This window comes from Aegilops tauschii, chromosome 4 (assembly GCF_002575655.3).
Source record: "Aegilops tauschii subsp. strangulata cultivar AL8/78 chromosome 4, Aet v6.0, whole genome shotgun sequence".
Classification (NCBI taxonomy): domain Eukaryota; kingdom Viridiplantae; phylum Streptophyta; class Magnoliopsida; order Poales; family Poaceae; genus Aegilops; species Aegilops tauschii.
The window spans coordinates 59,801,987-59,828,803 of NC_053038.3; the positions used below are offsets into that span (position 1 = coordinate 59,801,987).

The following is a 26,817-nucleotide window of genomic DNA, read 5'->3' on the forward strand; positions in this document are numbered from 1 at the left end:
TCTGATTTTCAGTTCTTTTGGGTGAGATGGTATCCGCGTATCTGATTTTCAGTTCTTTTGGGTGAGATAGCTCCAGCCGCTTCAGTCCAGTTTACATTTTTGGAAAATGGAAGATAGAATAGCCCACCCTCTACATCATGGATGGTTGGACACATATATGCAATGTTTAATACGTCGAAATTAACTCAGAAGAGTCTGTCCACTTGGACTTTGGTTTCGTTATTACGTAACTATGTTGTGATTGAACATGGTATGGTAAGCCTCTTTTCTTTTGACTAGATAATTATCCGTGCGTTGCAATGCGATGTAGATGTTCTAGTAAGTTACTGTATGATTAACTGCTTGTATTAATGTGATTGTGCAAATAAATGTTACTATACCCGCGATATACCTATCTAAATATATTTTGGTATTTTATTTGTAATCACTTATTGGCTTGCCAAAGAAAATCCAAGCTTATTTTATAAATCAATAAAAGGTGAAACAATTAAGACCATTGAAATTATGCTCAGAAACAGGATGAAAGGTTGAACGAAGCACTCCGCCGAGCAGAAAAAGAAATGCTATTCTTTTTTAAGTAGTACTAGATGAAGGCCAAGTTCAACCAAGTGGTGACATGCCAAACATTGAGGCCCAAGATCCACCCAAGACCCTCATAGTTTGACTTGAATAACAAAGAAGCATCCTAGAAGATCCACCCATTACGCAGCGAAGTACACGAAAACTTACGTCAAATATCGTGAGACATTTTCACCTGCTTCGTAAACCTGTAATATGAGCCCAAGCAAAAGTTTACGCTTTTTGATCACATTTAGGTTGGTTTATTTTTTTGGATGAAAATGATGAAAAAATGCATTTAGAACCTTAAAGCAACAAATGAGATCTGTAAAATCTTAAAATTTGAAATTATCTCTAATATGTGATTTATTTCATGTAGAAAAAGTATGGAGTATGTTGGATACATATTTTTGTATGGTGCTTCACAAGGTATGAGTTTTCGATATTTGTGAAGTATGAAAAATAAATTACGACACAATGAGTTGCAATATGATGTTAAATTCGTCAATGATAATGATAAAGTAAATGGTCTATTCCATTTTCAAGTTACATGCACAAAGAAAATGATTGGTCATTGAAAACCTCATAGTTTGACTTGAATATCTAAGAAACATCATGTGCACTAATCAAAGCAAAGTACGGCCAAACTTTGTCAAATCTCTTAAGACCTTTTCGCTATCTCCTAAACCCGTAATATGAGCTGATGAAAAATGTAACATTTTTAAACCATATCTAGGTTTATTCATATTTTTGCATGAAAAATGCCAAAACATGCATTTAAAATCTAAATAGTAGCAAATGAGAACAAAAAAATCTTGTAATTTGAAATTATATCAAATATGTGCTTTAATTCATGTAGGAAAAGTTTGGAGTATGTTGGATGGATATTCTTGCAAGGTGCTTCACAAGGTACTGGTTTTTAGGTATTGCTCGCACACGGACATGTTGCTGTGTCGCCCCCGCATCGAGCACGACACGCAAGATACATCAACGGGTGAGCCTCGTTGGGAGTGTAATACGCAAGACACGTCGGTGATGTCTCTTGAGGATATGAAACCCCACATGCCCAAAAGATGTTGGAAATATGCCCTAGAGGCAATAATAAAATGGTTATTATTGTATTTCCTTGTTCATGATAATTGTCTATTGTTCATGCTATAATTGTATTAACTGGAAACCGTAATACATGTGTGAATACATAGACCACAACATGTCCCTAGTAAGCCTCTAGTTGACTAGCTCGTTGATCAATAGATGGTTATGGTTTCCTGACCATGGACATTGGATGTCATTGATAACGGGATCACATCATTAGGAGAATGATGTGATAGAGAAGACCCAATCCTAAGCATAGCACAAGATCGTGTAGTTCGTTTGCTAAGAGCTTTTTTAATGTCAAGTATCATTTCCTTAGACCATGAGATTGTGCAACTCCCGGATACCGTAGGAATGCTTTGGGTGTACCAAACGTCACAACGTAACTGGGTGGCTATAAAGGTGCATTACAGGTATCTCCGAAAGTGTCTGTTGGGTTGGCACGAATCGAGACTGGGATTTGTCACTCCGTATGACGTAGAGGTATCTCTGGGCCCACTCGGTAATGCATCATCATAATGAGCTCAATGTGACTAAGGATCATGTGTTACGGAACGAGTAAAGAGACTTGCCGGTAACGAGATTGAACGAGGTATTGGGATACCGACGATCGAATCTCGGGCAAGTAACATACCGATAGACAAAGGGAATTGTATACGGGATTGATTGAATCCCCGACATCGTGGTTCATCCGATGAGATCATAGTGGAACATGTGGGAGCCAATATGGGTATCCAGATCCCGCTATTGGGTATTGGCCGGAGAGGTGTCTCGGTCATGTCTGCATGGTTCCCGAACCCGTAGGGTCTACACACTTAAGGTTCGGTGACGCTAGAGTTGTTATGGGAAATAGTATGTGGTTACCGAAGGTTGTTCGGAGTCCCGGATATGACGAGGAGCTCCGGAATGGTCCGGAGGTGAAGATCGGTATATTGGACGAAGGGTATTGGAGTCCGGAATTGTTCCGGGGGTACCAGGCTATGGCCAGCATGTCCGAAAGGGGTTTCGGAGGCCCCGACAAGCGTTGGGGGGCCTTATGGGCCAAGGGGAAGGGGCAAACCAGCCCACTAAGGGGCTGTGCGCCCCTCCCAACCCCTCTCACGTAACCAGGAGAGGTGGGGGCGCCACCCCTAGGGCAGCCGCCCCTCCCGGCTTGGGGGGCAAGTTTCCTAGGGGGTGGGGGCGCCCAAACCCATCTAGGGTTTCCCCTGGCCGCCGCCTCCTCCTCTAGATCCATCTAGAGGGGCCGGCCCCCTCTCCCCTTCCCCCTATATATAGTGAGTGTTGGGAATCGTAGCATAATTTTAAAATTTTCCTACGCTCACCAAGATGCATCTATGGAGTATACTAGCAACGAGGGGAAAGGAGTGCATCTACATACCCTTGTAGATCGCGAGCGGAAGCGTTCCAATGAATGTGGATGACGGAGTCGTACTCGCCGTGATCCAAATCACCGATGACCGAGTGCCGAACGGACGGCACCTCCGCGTTCAACACACGTACGGTGCAGCGACGTCTCCTCCTTCTTGATCCAGCAAGGGGGAAGGAGAGGTTGATGGAGATCCAGCAGCACGACGGCGTGGTGGTGGATGTAGCGGGATGCCGGCAGGGCTTCGCCGAGCTTTTACGAGAGAGAGAGAGGTGTAGCAGGGGAGGAGGGAGGCGCCCAAGGCTGTGATCTTGCTGCCCTCCCTCCCCCCCTTTATATAGGCCCCCTGGGAGGGGGGGCGCCGGCCAAACCCCATCTAGATGGGGGGGCGGCGGCCAAGGGGGTGCCTTGCCCCCCAAGGCAAGTGGGAAGCCCCCCACCCTAGGGTTTCCAACCCTAGGCGCAGGGGGAAGGCCCATGGGGGGGCGCCCAGCCCACTAGGGGCTGGTTCCCTTCCCACTTCAGCCCACGGGGCCCTCCGGGATAGGTGGCCCCACCCGATGGACCCCCGGGACCCTTCCGGTGGTCCCGGTACAATACCGGTAACCCTCGAAACTTTCCCGGTGGCCGAAACTTGACTTCCTATATATAATTCTTCACCTCCGGACCATTACGGAACTCCTCGTGACGTCCGGGATCTCATCCGGGACTCCGAACAACTTTCGGGTTTCCGCATACACATATCTCTACAACCCTAGCGTCACCGAACCTTAAGTGTGTAGACCCTACGGGTTCGGGAGACATGCAGACATGACCGAGACGCCTCTCCGGTCAATAACCAACAGCGGGATCTGGATACCCATTTTGGCTCCCACATGTTCCACGATGATCTCATCGGATGAACCACGATGTCGAGGATTCAATCAATCCCGTATACAATTCCCTTTATCAATCGGTATGTTACTTGCCCGAGATTCGATCGTCAGTATCCCAATACCTTGTTCAATCTCGTTACCGGCAAGTCTCTTTACTCGTACCGCAATGCATGATCCCGTGACTAACGCCTTAGTCACATTGAGCTCATTATGATGATGCATTACCGAGTGGGCCCAGAGATACCTCTCCGTCACACGGAGTGACAAATCCCAGTCTCGATCCGTGCCAACCCAACAGACACTTTCGGAGATACCCGTAGTGCACCTTTATAGTCACCCAGTTACGTTGTGACGTTTGGCACACCCAAAGCACTCCTACGGTATCCGGGAGTTGCACGATCTCATGGTCTAAGGAAAAGATACTTGACATTGGAAAAGCTCTAGCAAACGAAACTACACGATCTTTTATGCTATGCTTAGGATTGGGTCTTTGTCCATCACATCATTCTCCTAATGATGTGATCCCGTTATCAACGACATCCAATGTCCATAGTCAGGAAACCATGACTATCTGTTGATCAACGAGCTAGTCAACTAGAGGCTTACTAGGGACACGTTGTGGTCTATGTATTCACACATGTATTACGATTTCCGGACAATACAATTATAGCATGAACAATAGACAATTATCATGAACAAAGAAATATAATAATAACCATTTATTATTGCCTCTAGGGCATATTTCCAACAGTCTCCCACTTGCACTAGAGTCAATAATCTAGTTACATTGTGATGAATCGAACACCCATTGCGTCCTGGTGTTGATCATGTTTTGCCCTAGGGAGAGGTTTAGTCAACGGATCTGCTACATTCAGGTCCGTATGTACTTTACAAATATCTATGTCTCCATTTTGAACACTTTCACGAATGGAGTTGAAGAGACGCTTGATATGCCTGGTCTTCCTGTGAAACCTGGGCTCCTTCGCAAGGGCAATAGCTCCAGTGTTGTCACAGAAGAGAGTCATCGGGCCCGACGGATTGGGAATCACCCCTAGGTCGGTAATGAACTCCTTCATCCAGACTGCTTCCTGTGCTGCCTCCGAGGCTGCCATGTACTCCACTTCACATGTAGATCCCGCCACGACGCTTTGCTTGCAACTGCACCAGCTTACTGCTCCTCCATTCAAAATATACACGTATCCGGTTTGTGACTTCGAGTCATCCAGATCTGTGTCGAAGCTAGCGTCGACATAACCCTTTACGACGAGCTCTTCGTCACCTCCATAAACGAGAAACATGTCCGTAGTCCTCTTCAGGTACTTCAGGATATTCTTGACCGCTGTCCAGTGTTCCATGCCGGATTACTTTGGTACCTTCCTACCAAACTTACGGCAAGGTTTACATCAGGTCTGGTACACAACATGGCATACATAATAGACCCTATGGCCGAGGCATAGGGGATGACACTCATCTTTTCTCTATCTTCTGCCGTGGTCGGGTATTGAGTCGTGCTCAATTGCACACCTTGCAATACAGGCAAGAACCCCTTCTTGGACTGATCCATATTGAACTTCTTCAATATCTTGTCAAGGTATGTACTCTGTGAAAGACCAATGAGGCGTCTTGATCTATCTCTATAGATCTTGATGCCTAATATATAAGCAGCTTCTCCAAGGTCCTTCATTGAAAAACACTTATTCAAATAGGCCTTTATACTTTCCAAGAATTCTATATCATTTCCCATCAATAGTATGTCATCCACATATAATATGAGAAATGCTACAGAGCTCCCACTCACTTTCTTGTAAACACAGGCTTCTCCATAAGTCTGTGTAAACCCAAACGCTTTGATCATCTCATCAAGGCGAATGTTCCAACTCCGAGATGCTTGCACCAGCCCATAGATTGAGCGCTGGAGCTTGCATACTTTGTTAGCATTCTTAGGATTGACAAAACCTTCCGGCTGCATCATATACAACTCTTCCTTAAGGAAGCCGTTTAGGATGCCGTTTTGACGTCCATCTGCCATATCTCATAATCATAGTATGCGGCAATTGCTAACATGATTCGGACGGACTTCAGCTTCGCTACGGGTGAGAAAGTCTCATCGTAGTCAACCCCTTGAACTTGTCGATAACCCTTAGCGACAAGTCCAGCTTTGTAGATGGTCACATTACCATCCGCGTCCGTCTTCTTCTTAAAGATCCATTTGTTTTCTATGGCTCGCCGATCATCGGGCAAGTCAGTCAAAGTCCATACTTCGTTTTCATACATGGATCCTATCTCGGATTTCATGGCTTCTAGCCATTTGTCGGAATCCGGGCCCGCCATTGCTTCTTCATAGTTCGAAGGTTCATCGTTGTCTAACAACATGATTTCCAGGACAGGGTTGCCGTACCACTCTGGTGCGGAACGTGTCCTTGTGGACCTACGAAGTTCAGTAGTAACTTGATCCGAAGCTTCATGATCATCATCATTAACTTCCTCCCTAGTCGGTGTAGGCACCACAGGAACATTTTCCCGCGCTGTGCTACTTTCCGGTTCGGAAGGGGTGACTATCACCTCATCAAGTTCCACTTTCCTCCCACTCAATTCTTTCGAGAGAAACTCCTTCTCCAGAAAGGACCCATTCTTGGCAACGAAGATCTTGCCTTCGGATCTGAGGTAGAAGGTATACCCAATAGTTTCCTTAGGGTATCCTATGAAGACGCATTTTTCCGACTTGGGTTCGAGCTTTTCAGGTTGAAGTTTCTTGACATAAGCATCGCATCCCCAAACTTTTAGAAACGACAGCTTAGGTTTCTTCTCAAACCATAATTCATACGGTGTCGTCTCAACGGATTTCGACGGAGCCCTATTTAACGTGAATGCGGCAGTCTCTAAAGCATAACCCCAAAATGAGAGCGGTAAATCGGTAAGAGACACCATAGATCGCACCATATCCAATAGAGTGCGATTACGACGTTCGGACACACCGTTTCGCTGAGGTGTTCCAGGCGGCGTGAGTTGTGAAACTATTCCACATTTCCTTAAGTGTGCACCAAATTCATGACTTAAATATTCTCCACCACGATCTGATCGTAAGAATTTTATTCTCCTGTCACGTTGATTCTCAACCTCACTCTGAAATTCCTTGAACTTTTCAAAGGTTTCAGACTTGTGTTTCATTAGGTAGACATACCCATATCTACTTAAGTCATCAGTGAGAGTGAGAACATAACGATATCCTCCGCGAGCCTCAACACTCATTGGACCGCACACATCGGTATGTATGATTTCCAATAAGTTGGTTGCTCGCTCCATTGTTCCGGAGAACGGAGTCTTGGTCATCTTACCCATGAGGCATGGTTCGCACGTGTCAAATGATTCGTAATCAAGAGACTCCAAAAGTCCATCTGCATGGAGCTTCTTCATGCGCTTGACACCAATGTGACCAAGGTGGCAGTGCCACAGATATGTGGGACTATCGTTATCAACTTTACATCTTTTGGTATTCACATTATGAATATGTGTAACATCACGTTCGAGATTCATCAAGAATAAACCATTAACCAGCGGGGCATGACCATAAAACATACCTCTCATATAAATAGAACAACCATTATTCTCGGATTTAAATGAGTAGCCATCTCGAATTAAACGAGATCCAGATACAATGTTCATGCTCAAAGCTGGCACTAAATAACAATTATTGAGGTTTAAAACTAATCCCGTAGGTAGATGCAGAGGTAGCGTGCCGACGGCGATCACATCGACCTTGGAACCATTCCCGATGCGCATCGTCACCTCGTCCTTCGCCAGTCTCTGTTTATTCCGTAGTTCCTGTTTTGAGTTACAAATATGAGCAACCGCACCGGTATCAAATACCCAGGAGCTACTACGAGTACTGGTAAGGTACACATCAATTACATGTATATCACATATACCTTTGGTGTTGCCGGCCTTCTTGTCCGCTAAGTATTTGGGGCAGTTCCGCTTCCAGTGACCACTTCCCTTGCAATAAAAGCACTCAGTTTCAGGCTTGGGTCCATTCTTTGATTTCTTCCCAGCAACTGGTTTATCGGGCGCGGCAACTCCCTTGCCGTCCTTATTGAAGTTCTTCTTACCCTTGCCCTTCTTGAACTTAGTGGTTTTATTCACCATCAACACTTGATGTTCTTTTCTGATCTCCACCTCCGCTGATTTCAGCATTGAATATATCTCAGGAATGGTCTTTTCCATCCCCTGCATATTGAAGTTCATCACAAAGCTCTTGTAGCTTGGTGGAAGTGACTGAAGGATTCTGTCAATGACCGCGTCATCCGGGAGATTAACTCCCAGCTGAGTCAAGCGGTTGTGCAACCCAGACATTCTGAGTATGTGCTCACTTACAGAACTATTTTCCTCCATTTTACAGCTGAAGAACTTGTCGGAGACTTCATATCTCTCGACCCGGGCATGAGCTTGGAAAACCAATTTCAGCTCCTCGAACATCTCATATGCTCCATGTTTCTCAAAACGCTTTTGGAGACCCGGTTCTAAGCTGTAAAGCATGCCGCACTGAACGAGGGAGTAATCATCAGCACGTGATTGCCAAGCGTTCATAACGTCTTGGTTCTCAGGGATTGGTGCTTCACCTAGCGGTGCTTCTAAGACATAATCTTTCTTGGCTACTATGAGGATGATCCTCAGGTTCCGGACCCAGTCCGTATAGTTGCTGCCATCATCTTTCAGCTTGGTTTTCTCTAGGAACGCGTTGAAATTGAGGACAACGTTGGCCATTTGATCTACAAGACATAGTGTAAAGATTTTAGACTAAGTTCATGATAATTAAGTTCATCTAATCAAATTATTTAATGAACTCCCACTCAGATAGACATCCCTCTAGTCATCTAAGTGAAACATGATCCGAGTTAACTAGGCCGTGTCCGATCATCACGTGAGACGGACTAGTCAAGATCGGTGAACATCTCCATGTTGATCGTATCTTCTATACGACTCATGCTCGACCTTTCGGTCCTCCTTGTTCCGAGGCCATGTCTGTACATGCTAGGCTCGTCAAGTCAACCTAAGTGTATTGCGTGTGTTCCGAGGCCATGTCTGTACATGCTAGGCTCGTCAACACCCGTTGTATGCGAACGTTAGAATCTATCACACCCGATCATCACGTGGTGCTTCGAAACAACGAACCTTCGCAACGGTGCACAGTTAGGGTGAACACTTTCTTGAAATTATTATAAGGGATCATCTTACTTACTACCGTCGTTCTAAGCAAATAAGATGCAAAAACATGATAAACATCACATGCAATCAAATAGTGACATGATATGGCCAATATCATTATGCTCCTTTGATCTCCATCTTCGGGGCACCATGATCATCTTCGTCACCGGCATGACACCATGATCTCCATCATTGTGTCTTCATGAAGTCGTCACGCCAACGATTACTTCTACTTCTATGGCTAACGCGTTTAGCAACAAAGTAAAGTAATTTACATGGCGTTATTCAATGACACGCAGGTCATACAAAATAATAAAGACAACTCCTATGGCTCCTGCCGGTTGTCATACTCATCGACATGCAAGTCGTGATTCCTATTACAAGAATATGATCAATCTCATACATCACATATATCATTCATCACATCTTCTGGCCATATCACATCACATAACACATGCTGCAAAAACAAGTTAGACGTCCTCTAATTGTTGTTGCAAGTTTTTACGTGGTTTGTAGGTTTCTAGCAAGAACATTTCTTACCTACGTATGACCACAACGTGATTTGGCAATTTCTATTTACCCTTCATAAGGACCCTTTTCATCGAATCCGTTCCGACTAAAGTAGGAGAGACAGACACCCGCTAGCCACCTTATGCAACTAGTGCATGTCAGTCGGTGGAACCTGTCTCACGTAAGCGTACGTGTAAGGTCGGTTCGGGCCGCTTCATCCCACAATGCCGCCGAAACAAGAAACGACTAGTAGCGGCAAGAAGAATTGGCAACATCAACACCCACAACTGCTTTGTGTTCTACTCGTGCATAGTAACTACGCATAGGCCTGGCTCATGATGCCACTGTTGGGAATCGTAACATAATTTTAAAATTTTCCTATGCTCACCAAGATGCATCTATGGAGTATACTAGCAACGAGGGGAAAGGAGTGCATCTACATACCCTTGTAGATCGCGAGCGGAAGCATTCCAATGAACGTGGATGACGGAGTCGTACTCGCCGTGATCCAAATCACCGATGACCGAGTGCCGAACGGACGGCACCTCCGCGTTCAACACACGTACGGTGCAGCGACGTCTCCTCCTTCTTGATCCAGCAAGGGGGAAGGAGAGGTTGATGGAGATCCAGCAGCACGACGGCGTGGTGGTGGATGTAGCGGGATGCCGGCAGGGCTTCGCCGAGCTTTTACGAGAGAGAGAGGTGTAGCAGGGGAGGAGGGAGGCGCCCAAGGCTGTGATCTTGCTGCCCTCCCTCCCCCCCTTTATATAGGCACCCTGGGAGGGGGGGCGCCGGCCAAACCCCATCTAGATGGGGGGCGGCGGCCAAGGGGGTGCCTTGCCCCCCAAGGCAAGTGGGAAGCCCCCCCCCACCCTAGGGTTTCCAACCCTAGGCGCAGGGGGAAGGCCCATTGGGGGGGGCGCCCAGCCCACTAGGGGCTGGTTCCCTTCCCACTTCAGCCCACGGGGCCCTCCGGGATAGGTGGCCCCACCCGATGGACCCCCGGGACCCTTCCGGTGGTCCCGGTACAATACCGGTAACCCCCGAAACTTTCCCGGTGGCCGAAACTTGACTTCCTATATATAATTCTTCACCTCCGTACCATTCCGGAACTCCTCGTGACGTCCGGGATCTCATCCGGGACTCCGAACAACTTTCGGGTTTCCGCATACACATATCTCTACAACCCTAGCGTCACCGAACCTTAAGTGTGTAGACCCTACGGGTTCGGGAGACATGCAGACATGACTGAGACGCCTCTCCGGTCAATAACCAACAGCGGGATCTGGATACCCATGTTGGCTCCCACATGTTCCACGATGATCTCATCGGATGAACCACGATGTCGAGGATTCAATCAATCCCGTATACAATTCCCTTTATCAATCGGTATGTTACTTGCCCGAGATTCGATCGTCGGTATCCCAATACCTTGTTCAATCTCGTTACCGGCAAGTCTCTTTACTCGTACCGCAATGCATGATCCCGTGACTAACGCCTTAGTCACATTGAGCTCATTATGATGATGCATTACCGAGTGGGCCCAGAGATACCTCTCCGTCACACGGAGTGACAAATCCCAGTCTCGATCCGTGCCAACCCAACAGACACTTTCGGAGATACCCGTAGTGCACCTTTATAGTCACCCAGTTACGTTGTGACGTTTGGCACACCCAAAGCACTCCTACGGTATCCGGGAGTTGCACGATCTCATGGTCTAAGGAAAAGATACTTGACATTGGAAAAGCTCTAGCAAACGAAACTACACGATCTTTTATGCTATGCTTAGGATTGGGTCTTTGTCCATCACATCATTCTCCTAATGATGTGATCCCGTTATCAACGACATCCAATGTCCATAGTCAGGAAACCATGACTATCTGTTGATCAACGAGCTAGTCAACTAGAGGCTTACTAGGGACACGTTGTGGTCTATGTATTCACACATGTATTACGATTTCCGGACAATACAATTATAGCATGAACAATAGACAATTATCATGAACAAAGAAATTTAATAATAACCATTTATTATTGCCTCTAGGGCATATTTCCAACAGTGAGGGGGTGGGAGGGCTGCCGGAACCCTTGCCTGGCGCAGCCCTCTCCTCCTCCAACTCCTCCTCCTCCTCCGTAGTGCTTAGCGAAGCTCTGCCGGAGAACCACGAGCTCCATTGCCACCATGCCGTCGTGCTGCTGGAGTTCTCCCTCAACTTCTCCTCTCCCCTTGCTGGATCAAGAAGGAGGAGACGTCCCCGGGCTGTACGTGTGTTGAACGCGGAGGCGCCGTCCGTTCGGCGCTAGATCAGATCTTCCGCGATTTGAATCGCCGCGAGTACGACTCCATCAACCATGTTCTTGTAACGCTTCCGCTTAGCGATCTTCAAGGGTATGAAGATGCACTCCCTCCCTCTCGTTGCTAGCATCTCCTAGATTGATCTTGGTGAAAGGTAGGAAAATTTTGAATTATTGCTACGTTCCCCAACAGTGGCATCATGAGCTAGGCCTATGCGTAGATTCTATGCACGAGTAGAACACAAAGTAGTTGTGGGCGATGATTTGTTCAATTTGCTTGCCGTTACTAGTCTTATCTTGATTCGGCGGCATTGTGGGATGAAGCGGCCCGGACCGACCTTACACGTACTCTTACGTGAGACAGGTTCCACCGACTGACATGCACTTGATGCATAAGGTGGCTAGCGGGTGTCTGTCTCTCCCACTTTAGTCGGATCGGATTCGATGAAGAGGGTCCTTATGAAGGGTAAATAGCAATTGGCATATCACCGTTGTGGCTTTTGCGTAGGTAAGAAACGTTCTTGCTAGAAACCCATAGCAGCCACGTAAAACATGCAACAACAATTAGAGGACGTCTAACTTGTTTTTGCAGGGTATGCTATGTGATGTGATATGGCCAAAAGGATGTGATGAATTATATATATGTGATGTATGAGATTGATCATGTTCTTGTAATAGGAATCACGACTTGCATGTCGATGAGTATGACAACCGGCAGGAGCCATAGGAGTTGTCTTAATTTATTGTATGACCTGCGTGTCAATGAAAAACGCCATATAATTACTTTACTTTATTGCTAACCGTTAGCCATAGTAGTAGAAGTAATAGTTGGCGAGACAAATTCATGAAGACACGATGATGGAGATCATGGTGTCATGCCGGTGACAAGGTGATCATGCCGCGCCTCGAAGATGGAGATCAAAAGGCGCAAGATGATATTGGCCATATCATGTCACTTTATGATTTGCGTGTGATGTTTGTCATGTTTACATCTTATTTGCTTAAAACGACGGTAGCAAAAATAAGATGATCCCTCACTAAAATTTCAAGAGATGTGTTCCCCCTAACTGTGCACCGTTGCGAAGGTTCGTTGTTTCGAAGCACCACGTGATGATCGGGTGTGATAGATTCTAACGTTCGCATACAACGGGTGTAAGCCAGATTTACACATGCGAAACACTTAGGTTGACTTGACGAGCCTAGCATGTACAGACATGGCCTCGGAACACAAGAGACCGAAAGGTCGAACATGAGTCGTATAGTAGATACGATCAACATGGAGATGTTCACCGTTGATGACTAGTCCGTCTCACGTGATGATCGGACACGGTCTAGTCGATTCGGATCATGTATCACTTAGATGACTAGAGGGATGTCTATCTAAGTGGGAGTTCATTAAATAATTAGATGAACTTAATTATCATGAACATAGTCAAAAGGTCTTTGCAAATTATGTCGTAGCTTACGCTTTAGTTCTACAGTTAAAGATATGTTCCTAGAGAAAATTTAGTTGCAAGTTGATAGTAGAAATTATGCGGACTGGGTCTGTAAACTGAGGATTATCCTCATTGCTACGCAGAAGGCTTATGTCCTTAATGCACCGCTCGGTGTGCTGAACCTCGAGCGTCGTCTGTAGATGTTGCAAAACATCTGACATACATGTTTTGATGACTACGTGATAGTTCAGTGCGTAATGCTAACGGTTTAGAATTGAGGCGCCAAAGACGTTTTGAAACGTCGCAGAACATATGAGATGTTCCAAAGACTGAAATTGGGATTTCGGGCTAGTGCCCACGTCAAGAGGTATGAGACCTCTGACAAGTTTCTTAAGCCTGCAAACTAAGGGAGAAAAGCTCAATCGTTGAGCATGTGCTCAGATTGTCTGAGTACTGCAATCGCTTGAATCGAGTGGGAGTTAATCTTCCAGATGAGATAGTGATGGTTCTCCATAGTCACTGCCACCAAGCTATTAGAGCTTCGTGATGAACTATAACATATCAGGGATAGACATGATGATCCTTGAGCAACTCGCGATGTTTGACACCGCGAAAGTAGAAATCAAGTAGGAGCATCAATTGTTGATGGTTAGTAAAACCACTAGTTTAAAGAAGGGCAAGGGAAAGAAGGGATACTTCATGAAACGGCAAATCAGTTGCTGCTCTAGTGAAGAAACCCAAGGTTGAACCCAAAACCGAGACTAAGTGCTTTTGTAATGAGGGGAACGGTCACTGAAGCAGAACTACCCTAGATACTTAGTAGATGAGAAGGCAGGCAAGGTTGACAGAAGTATATTGGATATACATTATATTAATGTGTACTTTACTAGTACTCCTAGTAGCACCAGGGTATTAGATACCGGTTCGGTTGCTAAGTGTTGGTAACTCGAAATAAAAGGCTACGAAATAAACGGAGACTAGCTAAAGGTGAGATGACGATATGTGTTGGAAGTGTTTCCAAGGTTGATGTGATCAAACATCGCACGCTCCCTCTACCATCGAGATTGGTGTTAAACCTAAATAATTGTTATTTGGTGTTTGCGTTGAGCATAGACATGATTGGATTATGTTTATCGCAATACGGTAATTCATTTAAGGGGAATAATGGTTACTCTGTTTATTTGAGTAATACCTTCAATGGTCTTGCACCTAAAATGAATGGTTTATTGAATCTCGATCGTAGTGATACACATGTTCATGCCAAAAGATGTAAGATGTGATGATAGTACCACATACTTGTGGCACTGCCATTTGAGTCATATTGGTATAAAACGCATGAAGAAGCTCCATGTTGATGGATCTTTGGACTCACTCATTTTTAAAAGATTGAGACATGCGAACCATGTCTATTGGTAGATATGCATGAAGAAACTCCATACAGATGGATCATTTGGACTCACTTGATTTTGAATCACTTGGGACATGCAAATCATACCACATGGGCAAGATGACTGAAAGGCCTCGTTTTCAGTAAGATGGAACAAGAAAGCAACTCGTTGGAAGTAATACATTTTGATGTGTGCAGTCCAATGAGTGCTGAGGCACGCAGTGGATATCGTTATGTTCTTACTTCACAGATGATTTGAGTAGATGCTGAGAATATTTACTTGATGAAACACAAGTCTGAATTATTGAAAGGTTCAAGTAATTTCAGAGTGAAGTTGAAGATCGTCGTGACAAGAGGATAAAATGTCTATGATGTGATCATAGAGATGAATATCTGAGTTACGAGTTTGGCACAAAATTAAGATATTGTGGAAATTGTTTCACAACTAATACCGCCTGGAACACCATAGTGTGATGGTGTGTCCGAACATCATAACTGCACCCTATTGGATATGGTGCATACCATGATGTTTCTTATCGAATTACCACTATCGTTTATGGGTTAGGCATTAGAGACAACCGCATTCACTTTAAATAGGGCACCACGCAATTCTGTTGAGACGACACCGTATGAACTATGGTTTAGAGAAACCTAAGCTGTCGTTTCTTAAAAGTTTGGGGCTGCGACGCTTATGTGGAAAAGTTTCAGGCTGATAAGCTCAAACCCAAAGCGGATAAATGCATCTTCATAGAATACCCAAAACAGTTGGGTATACCTCCTATTTCAGATCTAGAAGCAATAGTGATTGTTTCTGGAAACGGGTCCTTTCTCGAGAAAAGTTTCTCTCGAAAGAATTGAGTGGGAGGATGGTGGAGACTTGATGAGGTTATTGAACCGTCACTTCAACTAGTGTGTAGCAGGGCACAAGAAGTTGTTCCTGTGGCACCTACACCAATTGAAGTGGAAGCTTATGATAGTGATCATGAAACTTCGGATCAAGTCACTACCAAACCTCGTAGGACGACAAGGATGCGTACTACTTCAGAGTGGTACGTAATCCTGTCTTGGAAGTCATGTTGCTAGACAACAATGAACCTACGAGCTATGGAGAAGCGATGGTGGGCCCAGATTCCGACGAATGGCTCGAGGCCATAAAATCCGAGAGAGGATCCATGTATAAAACAAAGTATAGACTTTGGAAGAACTACTTGATGGTCGTAAGGCTGTTGGGTGCAGATGGATTTTAAAAGGAAGACGGACAATGATGGTAAGTGTCACCATTAAGAAAGCTCGACTTGTCGTTAAGATGTTTTCCGACAAGTTCAAGGAGTTGACTGCGATGAGACTTTCTCACTCGTAGCGATGCTAAGAGTCTGTTGGAATTATATTAGCAGTTACTGCATTATTTATGAAATCTTGCAGATAGGATGTCAAAACATTGTTTCCTCGACGATTTTCTTGAGGAAAGGTTGTATGTGATACAACCAGAAGGTTTTGTCAATCCTGAAAGATGCTAACAAGTATGCAAAGCTCCAGCAATCCTTCTAAGGACTGGAGTAAGCATCTCGGAGTTGGAATGTACGCTTTGATGAGATGATCAAAGATTTTGGGTTTTTACAAAGTTTATGAGAAACTTGTATTTCCAACGAAGTGAGTGGGAGCACTATAGATTTTTGATGAGTATATGTTGTTAACATATTGTTGATCAGAAATGATGTAGAATTTCTGGAAAGCATACAGGGTTATTTGAAAAGTGTTTTTCAATGGAAAACCTGGATTAAGCTACTTGAACATTGAGCATCTTCATCTATAAGGATAGATAAAAAACGGTTAATAGTACTTTCAAATGAATACATACCGTGACAAGATTTTGAAGGAGTTCAAAATAGGTCAGCAAAGAAGGAGTTCTTGGCTAGGTTACAAGGTGTGAGTATTGAGTAAGACTCAAGACCTGACCACGGCAGAAGAGAGAGAAAGGACGAAGGTCGTCCCCTATGCTTTAGACGTAGGCTCTACCTTGCCATGAGTTAGTCAAGGGGTACAATAGTGATCCAGGAATGGATCACATGACAGCGGTCGAACTTATCCTTAGTAACTAATGGACTAAGGATTTTTCTCGATTATGGAGGTGGTAAAAGAGTTCGTCGTAAGGGGTTACGTCGATGCAAACTTTGACACTAATCCGGATGACTCTGAGTAGTGAATTGGATTCGTATAGTAGAGCAGTTATTTGGAATAGCTCCAAGTAGCGCGTGGTAGCTGCATCTACAAGATGACATAGAGATTTGTAAAGCACACACGGATCTGAATGTTGCAGACCCGTTGACTAAAACCTCTCTCGTAAGCATAACATGATCAAACCCTAGAACTCACTGAGTGTTAATCACATGGTGATGTGAACTAGATTATTGACTCTAGTAAACTCTTGGGTATTAGTCACATGGCGATGTGAACTTTGAGTGTTAATCACATGGTGATGTGAACTAGATTATTGACTCTAGTGCAAGCGGGAGACTGTTGGAAATATGCCCTAGAGGCAATAATAAAATGGTTATTATTGTATTTCCTTGTTCATGATAATTGTCTATTATTCATGCTATAATTGTATTAACTGGAAACCGTAATACATGTGTGAATACATAGACCACAACATGTCCCTAGTAAGCCTCTAGTTGACTAGCTCGTTGATCAATAGATGGTTATGGTTTCCTGACCATGGACATTGGATGTAATTGATAACGGGATCACATCATTAGGAGAATGATGTGATGGACAAGACCCAATCCTAAGCATAGCACAAGATCGTGTAGTTCGTTTGCTAAGAGCTTTTCTAATGTCAAGTATCATTTCCTTAGACCATGAGATTGTGCAACTCCCGGATACCGTAGGAATGCTTTGGGTGTACCAAACGTCACAACGTAACTGGGTGGCTATAAAGGTGCATTACAGGTATCTCCGAAAGTGTCTGTTGGGTTGGCACGGATCGAGACTGGGATTTGTCACCCCGTATGACGGAGAGGTATCTCTGGGCCCACTCGGTAATGCATCATCATAATGAGCTCAATGTGACTAAGGAGTTAGCCACGGGATCATGCGTTACGGAACGAGTAAAGAGACTTGCCAGTAACGAGATTGAACGAGGTATTGGGATACCGACGATCGAATCTCGGGCAAGTAACATACCGATAGACAAAGGGAATTGTATACGGGATTGATTGAATCCCCGACATCATGGTTCATCCGATGAGATCATCGTGGAACATGTGGGAGCCAATATGGGTATCCAGATCCCGCTATTGGTTATTGGCCGGAGAGGTGTCTCGGTCATGTCTGCATGGTTCCCGAACCCGTAGGGTCTACACACTTAAGGTTCGGTGACGCTAGAGTTGTTATGGGAAATAGTATGTGGTTACCGAAGGTTGTTCGGAGTCCCGGATGAGATCCCGGACATGACGAGGAGCTCCGGAATGGTCCGGAGGTGAAGATCGGTATATTGGACGAAGGGTATTGGAGTCCGGAATTGTTCCGGGGGTACCAGGCTATGGCCAGCATGTCCGAAAGGGGTTTCGGAGGCCCCGACAAGCATTGGGGGGCCTTATGGGCCAAGGGGAAGGGGCAAACCAGCCCACTAAGGGGCTGTGCGCCCCTCCCAACCCCTCTCACGTAACCAGGAGAGGTGGGGGCGCCACCCCTAGGGCAGCCGCCCCTCCCGGCTTGGGGGGCAAGTTTCCTAGGGGGTGGAGGCGCCCAAACCCATCTAGGGTTTCCCCTGGCCGCCGCCTCCTCCTCTAGATCCATCTAGAGGGGCCGGCCCCCTCTCCCCTTCCCCCTATATATAGTGAGGGGGTGGGAGGGCAGCCGGAACCCTTGCCTGGCGCAGCCCTCTCCTCCTCCGTAGGGCTTAGCGAAGCTCTGCCGGAGAACCACGAGCTCCATTGCCACCATGCCGTCGTGCTGCTGGAGTTCTCCCTCAACTTCTCCTCTCCCCTTGCTGGATCAAGAAGGAGGAGACGTCCCCGGGCTGTACGTGTGTTGAACGCGGAGGCGCCGTCCGTTCGGCGCTAGAACGGATCTTCCGCGATTTGAATCGCCGCGAGTACGGCTCCATCAACCGCGTTCTTTTAATGCTTCCGCTTAGCAATCTTCAAGGGTATGAAGATGCACTCCCTCTCTCTCGTTGCTAGCATCTCCTAGATTGATCTTGGTGACACGTAGGAAAATTTTGAATTATTGCTACGTTCCCCAACAAAAGAGACCCTGTCAGGACGCACGAGGTTTTTGGTTGCCCATGGTCCGCCTGACTGCCCCTAAGGCCTCGAGGTTTGCTGTCGTCGAACAAGAAGAAGAACAAAACCGAAGCAGAGATAAAAGGATAGAAGGTAAAAGTTGTAGATTGATTTGATCGATTATGTGTCGTTCAATTAGTCACCCCCTCCTCGTCTATATATGAGGTGGTTGGATTTCCCCTACAATAAAAAAGACTCCAATTTTTTTTCCCAAATATGCAAACCTACCTTAAGTTGGACAAGTGAGTGTGGAATTTTGTGCAAGTCAAATGTTGTCACATGGCATCATCTGTGGAGATTGCATATGACCTTGGGTTGAGATGATCCAAAAACCAAACTTGTTCATTTCAACGAGGTGAGCAACTTTCATGTTGAACACTTTTTGATTTTAAGCAGCTTGAAGCCTAAATCCTTCATGTCTTCATAAGATAAACACTCAAGTAAGCTAACTTCTTGGTTTGAGATCAGGGGTTTGAATCTCACTTACTCAATTTTTGGTTTGGACCCTAATCAATCACCCTTAACAAGGACACTGCCCATGCGTCACAATGAAATATAAATATTTTAGTATGTTAGTTTGTGATTACCTGTCCATATTAGTGCGATTGTGTACATAAATGTTTATCAAATGTTGTCTGCGATTTACCTTATAGTTTGATGAGAAGTTTGGTAAGTAAATTAAAGTAAATTAGTTTAGAAGGTAAGTAAATTAAGGTGATTGATTATCATACAGAGAAGGTTGAACGAAGGGTGATGGGAAGAAAAGTCAAACATGAAACATTACACCCCAATGTCTTATTTTAGGAATGGAGAAATTGCCCCAACGTCTTATATTTAGGAATGGAGGTAGTAGAGATAGAGGAGATATATAGAGAAAAGGATATTGCCATTGTTTGGCGAGATCACTAAGGCTAAGTTCTTTGCATGCATGAACTAATAGACAGCTACCCTCTTAAAGGGTTCTTGGATGGGTTAAGACTTTCTTTTTCAGGGAACCCAAATGCCTTTTTTTGGGCAGGGAAATGTTTTTTTGGCGAGAGCCCATATGCTTTCTTTGCACCTGTTTTTGTAGATACGTACTGTATTATTTATGTTGTACATAAACAATTTAGGAAAAAAGATCTAAACTCTAGGTTCTTGAAAAGGATGATGTATCTTTTTGTGAAATCGCATCCACACACAACTTTTTTTTGTGGGGGAGCTTTTATTTGCTTGATATTAACGAAATTTGCATCATGTTGATGAGCAAGAGTGATAACCAAAAGTGATGTCCATACCGATTACTCCCTCCGTTCCTAAATATTTGTTTTTCTAGAGATTTCATCAAGTAACTACATACGAAGCAAAATGAGTGAATCTGTAATCTTTTTTTTTAGAAAAGGATGATGACCCCCGGCCTCTGCATCTGGGCGATGCATGCGGCCACTTTATTAATTATTCTCACAAGACCTTACAAAGTCATACAACAGTAAGACTAAAGCCACTGTCTAGGCAACATCTACCGCTACTCCTATCCAGTTGATGTAGGGATGCTGATAGTCTGGGTCTAATACCAAACAGACCTCGCAGCCAAACCTAACATCTATGACCTGACGTCCCAACCAGGACGCCTGTCGGGTATGGGGCACCCACCAGTCCGGCGCACTCTTCAACCCGGACGCCTGCCAGGTATGAGGCCGACGCAGCCACCTGCCACCAACCCATCTTCAGAGCTGTACTGTTGCATCTACCGTGCCAGGTCTCTCTGCCATCGACGCCACCACGACGCCAGACAACGTCGTCCTCCTGCGCGAGTCCATCCTCGCACATCGGACGCCGAATCTGCACTGCGCCACACCGTCGAGATCCGTCGCCATCAATGTGTAGGATGAAGCACCGCTCCACCTAAGATGCGGTCCACTGGTCCCTTGAGCCCGTGCACACCTACAAGAACGACACCCCCAAGGGGGGAACGACATAAGAACGCAGCCGTCTTCCGATCAACTGATCTAGGGTTTCCCCCGGAGGTAGCAGACAGTGACCTTGAAACTCTCCTCGGCGATGCCTTCAAGAAGGGAATGTCGCAAAATAGCGCCGCCACCGCCGGCTTTGGCAGTAAGCCAAAAGCAAGTTTTCACCCAGATCTGTTCGAAGGACCTCCATCAAGCATCTCGTGCACGGATCGCCGCCATCTCTGTCGGGGACTGGACGATGGATCCAGGCCGCCGCCGCCTGACCGGCCACGGCACCACCGCGGTGCCTAAGCCGGCGCCGTCAGGCCCACCATGCCCGCCTGTAGAAGCCCTCCAGATCTGCCGGCCCGCGGACGAAGCCCGCGATCTGGGCCGCCGCCACAGGTGCTCCTCGGCCGCGGGGAGAACGCGCCTGCGCTGTCGTTGCCGTCAAACTCGCCGCCGGGCGCTCGCTGCTCCTTGCTGCCGGTGCACCGTCGATCCATGAGCCACCGCTGCCGACATGAGATCGCCACCACCGCGCGAGGGGGAGGGCCCCGCCGCCGCCGTCACTGGCCAGGCAACGCCGGCCTGGCCTCGGGCGGCGGCAGAAGGAGGGAGAGAGGAGCGGAGGCCTAGGGCCAGCGCGGTAGATCGCCCCCCGTGTCGCCAGGGGCTGGCGACGCGGGGGTTTCGTTGGACCTGGACGCGGGGGTTTCCTCTAAAAATATGTTTATACATCCGTATGTGGTAATCCATTTGAAATCTCTAAAAAGACAAATATTTAGAAACGGAGGGAGTATCATCCAACCCCACATGCTGCCTCACATGTCCTTGCGTGCGTCAGCCATGGCTATCTTCTTCCTTGGCACGCCACACCTTTTTCCTCTTTTCCTTCTCTCTTCTTTCTTTTTCTAGCTTTCTTCACCGAAGAAACCGCCTCCTCTACAGGCAGCACCTGTCATCTTCAGGCTACCACTTTGTTGCCATCGTGGCATCTGAGCCTAGTTGGCTCATGGGGGAGCAGGTGTGGGGCTATGCGTTGGCCATGCCCTTAGAAGCGATGCCCAGGACCAACGAGTGGCCGACTTTTGAACTGTGAGAAGAAAGGGGTTGAGATGTGATGACAGTAAATGCAAAGAGCTGATTTGATCAAAGAACCTCGCAGCTTTAGCGCAACAAGCCGATAGAAAGCACAAAGGCCAGTCAAAGCAAATAAATTATATGATAGTCTAAGAAAAAAATCTGCAAAAGCAAAAACGCACAAAATTGATAGCAACTGATAAAATGAGGTTGGAGTGAAAAATGTATCCTCATAAAAGTAAAACAAATAACCATGCAGTGGATTAAAACGAGGAAAAATGATGTCTGAGTAGAAATGTATCTCCTGGCAGGATATACAATGCAGCTTGTCCATGGCTGCTAGTGTCTTGTATTTTTCTTTGCATGGATCGCATCCTTTTATTTCCTTTTTTGCGAGAAGTCCTTTTGTTTCATTGAGATGATATAAAAACTCACGGGTCTGTCTAGAGCACATCTAGATACGCCCTATTTGTTGCACATTCAGTGACTCAATTAAATTGGAAAGAAAAAGAAAAAAGACAAAAGAAAATGTTTGCATGAATCTTTAGCGTAAAATCAATGATATAGGATTAGATGTGCAATACTCAGAGCACATCTATATGCGCTTTAGCAAAACTGAAAACTTAACTTGCAAATAAGCATATAAATACAATCCAAATTGGACGTAGAGATCCCGCCTTCAGCGGCATACGGGATATCAATCAAGGCCGCACCAGTTACACACATGTTATGAAACTTGTATTTGTGTATGTGTGCATCATGTGCAATCACATGCTGGTTATTTGCCTGAAAGATCATGATAGGCCGGTTCCAGGTGGATTGGTTGGTCTGCTGTAATTCAAAAAATATTATTGGATTTTTTTAAAAATGCTCACTAATTTTAAAAATATTTGTGAATTTTAGAAAATCATGCGCGGATTAAAAAAGTCCGCATATGTTAAAATGTTCGCCAAATGAGGAAATCCATTTCCTGCAAGCACGAAAGAAAACCGTTTCTTAACTTGAACCCGTGACCTTATGGTCACAACTCACAAGGCAGTAAATTTATCACTGCGCCAAGGCTCCCCTTCATCATACTTTATTATTATTTTGTCTTCATCATATATAGGCCCGTACACCAAAGTCCTCATGTTAAAATTGATAGATTGGTATTGGATATCATCGAAAAGGAAATTTCAAATCTGCTTAGAAGCTTTGAGAAATAACTTCTTTCTTTTCCTTATCTAGAAAGTGTGCATGTCGAAATATACCGTGGCTTAAGATAAATACTGCAGAAACGTGCATTGTGGGCTTCCTTTCAGGTTTGCGATGGCAATGGATTGGATGATATGCTGGAGAAAAGAACCAATGTAAGCCAGGCACTTAAGTATTTCCCAAACATCACTTGGGCAACAACATAGGTTGAGTTCACTACTAATCTTGGCAATTTCCTATCAAAAGATGACAGTGCCATATAAAAGGGCCATAGCAACCTTGCAAGGAGTTACACAAGAGGGCACCACTTCGACCCTGTAGCTCCACTACAGTTGGAGAATAACAGAAAGTAGTATAGTATGGATTGAAGCCATGAAGCAAGAATCTGAAATCTGACAGGAGTTGGTCGGGCGTGGGAGAGGATGGTCTTGTTGCTGACCACACTGGATCCACAAATGTAAGCACAATGAATCATGTCAATGCAAAACTTTGGCTGCGACATGTTGACCCTGCATGCAGAGGAGGTAAAACAAAACAAGTTCAATCCAAAGTTTTAAATATCTGACTATAACCACTCTATAATCTTTTCAACCGCTAAATGGTATTCATGTATAATTGTCCGGTAAAGTTACAAATAGCGGGCCATAGCCCCGCTATAGCTGCACTATAGTGTTTGAGTAGGGTACCGCTATTTGGCATAGCCCGCTATTTAAAACAATAATTCAGTCACATGAAAATATTAAGTCGGTCCTTGTATGTTTCAGTCACGGCATTTTGACTTAGTTAAGGAAGATGGTCTAGACTAAAAAGTTCACAAAGAAAAGCTGAGGATATATGTACAAATTCAGAACTAATATTCTCTCAAAGAAAAATCAGCAAAAAAACATAGCATATTCAGGCAATTATTTGAGTGCATGCATAAGCATTTATATCCTCTGCACCAAAGTGTAGATGGTATGATTGAATTATAACTAGAATAATAAAGGGGTGTTAGTCCTCTCGCCTCCACTAACGGGAAATTGAGCATATAAAAATTGAAGAACATCACTGTAGCATGTGACCAACAGTGTGGATTTTTTTCAGCAAACAAAGAGGGCACGACCAAGCTAAAACTAAGTCAGCCTTGAACCTTGAACAAATAATTAACATGCCACTGACACATTCATGAGTAATATGAATTCAAACTATGAGTACTATGAATTCAGACAATGAAGGCCACTGAGTTCATGAGTACTATGGACAAAGAGGACAAATAATTAATATGCCCTAGAAATTTGCAAACTATGAAGGCCACTGATATAACGAATTGCATAAGTTTCAGATCAAAATACAGCCACAAGGCTAAAGGATGAGTTCAGACTTCTAATTATAAACGGTAAAAAGAGAAAATAGTTTTTGCATCCATGAGTATTCTATAACCATGCATCAAACCTGCTTACCAGATCAACTTTGCACTTCACAGAAGGATACGCCTTGAAGATGTTGTCTACTTTTGTGCACCAATCGACACATGGGGTGATACCATCTGCCAACCTCAGAGTCACTCTTTTAAGCATTGGAGCACATGTAAAGATCATTTTCAGAAAATCAGACTCATGATCCTCCCCGTTGACACCTTCAATTTCCACGGTTTCAAGATCAGCCATGGAGATAGTTTGTGTCCTCCAGTCTTTGGGCTCATCACAGAGACAATTTACTGGCATGCTTCTTTCACCTAAAACAAATGTGAATTACAGTAACATACTCAGTTGTCTCTGTGATGCATGGAAAGACAGGTTCAGTTGCTTGAGCACGGGCGCCTCGACATCGACACAGCTTGTCCATGTGTTGCTGCTCTCCACAGAGAGCTCCCGCAGCACGGCGAGTGGACGGTGATGCTGTCCATGGGCAACACGCCATTGTTGTTCACCCTGAGTGCGCGGATGCGCGGGCAGCGAGGGATCAAGGCGGCGAGGTCGACGTCGCAGCCGGTGAGGGCGAGCCTCTCCAGCGAGGGGAACCCGGAGGGCGGCGCGAAGAGGCGGAGGTGGCGCGCGCGCAGGTCGATGGAGGTGGCGCGGCGGAAGCGGGGCAGGTCCACCCCCACAAGGGGGCTCCGCGCGCTCCACGGGAGAAGAGCGTAGAACTGCTCCACGGGGAGCCGGTCCAGGCGTGGGAGCAGGACGTCCGGCGAGAGGACGAAGAGCACCTCCACGGGCGAGAGCGCCGCCGCGGCGAGGAGCAGCGAGGAGACGCTGGCGGTGCGGAGCGGGGTGGCTTGCCAGCGGACGCGGATGTCGAGGCGGTAGTGGCACACCCCGGGACGGACGGCGCGGGCGAGCGCCGCCTGGATCGAGCGGAACGGGACGTCGTGGAGGGCGATGGTGACGTGGGGCAGGCGGGTCCAGAGGCCGCGCCACCGGCGGGAGAGGACGCTGGTGCGCGCGGCGGCGCCGAGGCGCTCCAGGACCTGGAGGAGCAGATCGTCTGGGAGGGCGCTGATGAGGTCGGCTGGACCTGGGCAGCCATGGCGCGGTCCGTTCTCCGTCTCCTCCATGGGAAACCCCAATGCCGCAACTAATCTAATGTAAATATGTAATTTTCTACTACTAGGAAATAGGACTCGAAGTATCAGGTGAAAATCTGGAAAGAGCCTTCTCCCGTGCGCCATCGGATAGACAAGAAACGGCATAGATCATAGGTGGGATTGTAACCAGCCACTCAAACACCTATTAGCAGATAACCCCCTCACTTTATCCCACCATCAGCAAAGCATTGACGTTTCAACCACGACCGTTTTGTCTTCGATCTCCTGGCGCGATGGCACCCTCCGTCGGCCGTGAGCTCTCTCCCTCTGCCGGTCGTAAACTCTCTCCCTCCACCGGCCGCGACGCGCCCTCCGCCGGGCGATGATCCCTGACCCTCGCCCTTTAGAACACGCGTCATCGCTGCATGTTGTAATCGATGATCTCGCTGCTCCTTCGTCTCCTGCCATGGCCTACTCGTAGCCCTGCAGAGGTAAACAACAGATTACGTATTCATGACTGTTTTCCTTACTCAATTTGTACTTTTGAGGTATCTGAATCATCTCGCCAATTCGTACTGTAGCATATACAACCGTTGTTGACAGTTATTGCCTTGTAAACTATCGTTCAACATATCACCCACTCCTGCATAGATAGATTATGTTTGTACTTTGATAGCAGTAGACTAAATTCCCAAAAAGATATATGGGATGAGTTCGTAGATAAAAGAAGAAATACGGGATGCCTGAATGACCCCAGCTATGAATCGGCTTGCTTGAAAACAACCTAGCTCATGTGTTCTTTCCTGTATTTTACGTTTTGTATGTCAGTTGGCTTTGTGCTTTTGTACCCGAAATCATGTATGGACCAGTCTGAAGTTGCAGAAAACACCTACTTCGCCACCTAAATGACACCACCATCACCCCCTCTCCTCCACCTCCACACATGGGAAGGGATTTCAAAAACTGCTCATGAATTTGAAAAAAAGTTCCGAATTGAAAAATGGTTCACGTATTTGAAAAAATGTTTACATTATTGGATTTTTAAAAATAATCGTGAATTGTAAAATGTTCCAAATTTCAAATTTGTTCA

At 45.8% G+C, this 26,817-nt stretch overlaps 1 protein-coding gene across 1 annotated transcript; it reads right to left on the reverse strand.

The window, feature by feature from the left end:
- Positions 1 to 23,322: 23,322 nt before the first annotated feature.
- Positions 23,323 to 25,788, reverse strand: LOC109742903 (uncharacterized). The gene is made up of 2 exons (XM_020302007.4): positions 24,661 to 25,788; positions 23,323 to 23,730 (listed from the first exon to the last, which is right to left on the reverse strand). Exon 1 carries the CDS (start codon positions 25,755 to 25,757, stop codon positions 24,999 to 25,001), a length of 759 nt encoding a protein of 252 aa, XP_020157596.1. The 5' UTR covers positions 25,758 to 25,788; the 3' UTR covers positions 23,323 to 23,730; positions 24,661 to 24,998.
- Between the last annotated feature and the right edge of the window lie 1,029 nt (positions 25,789 to 26,817).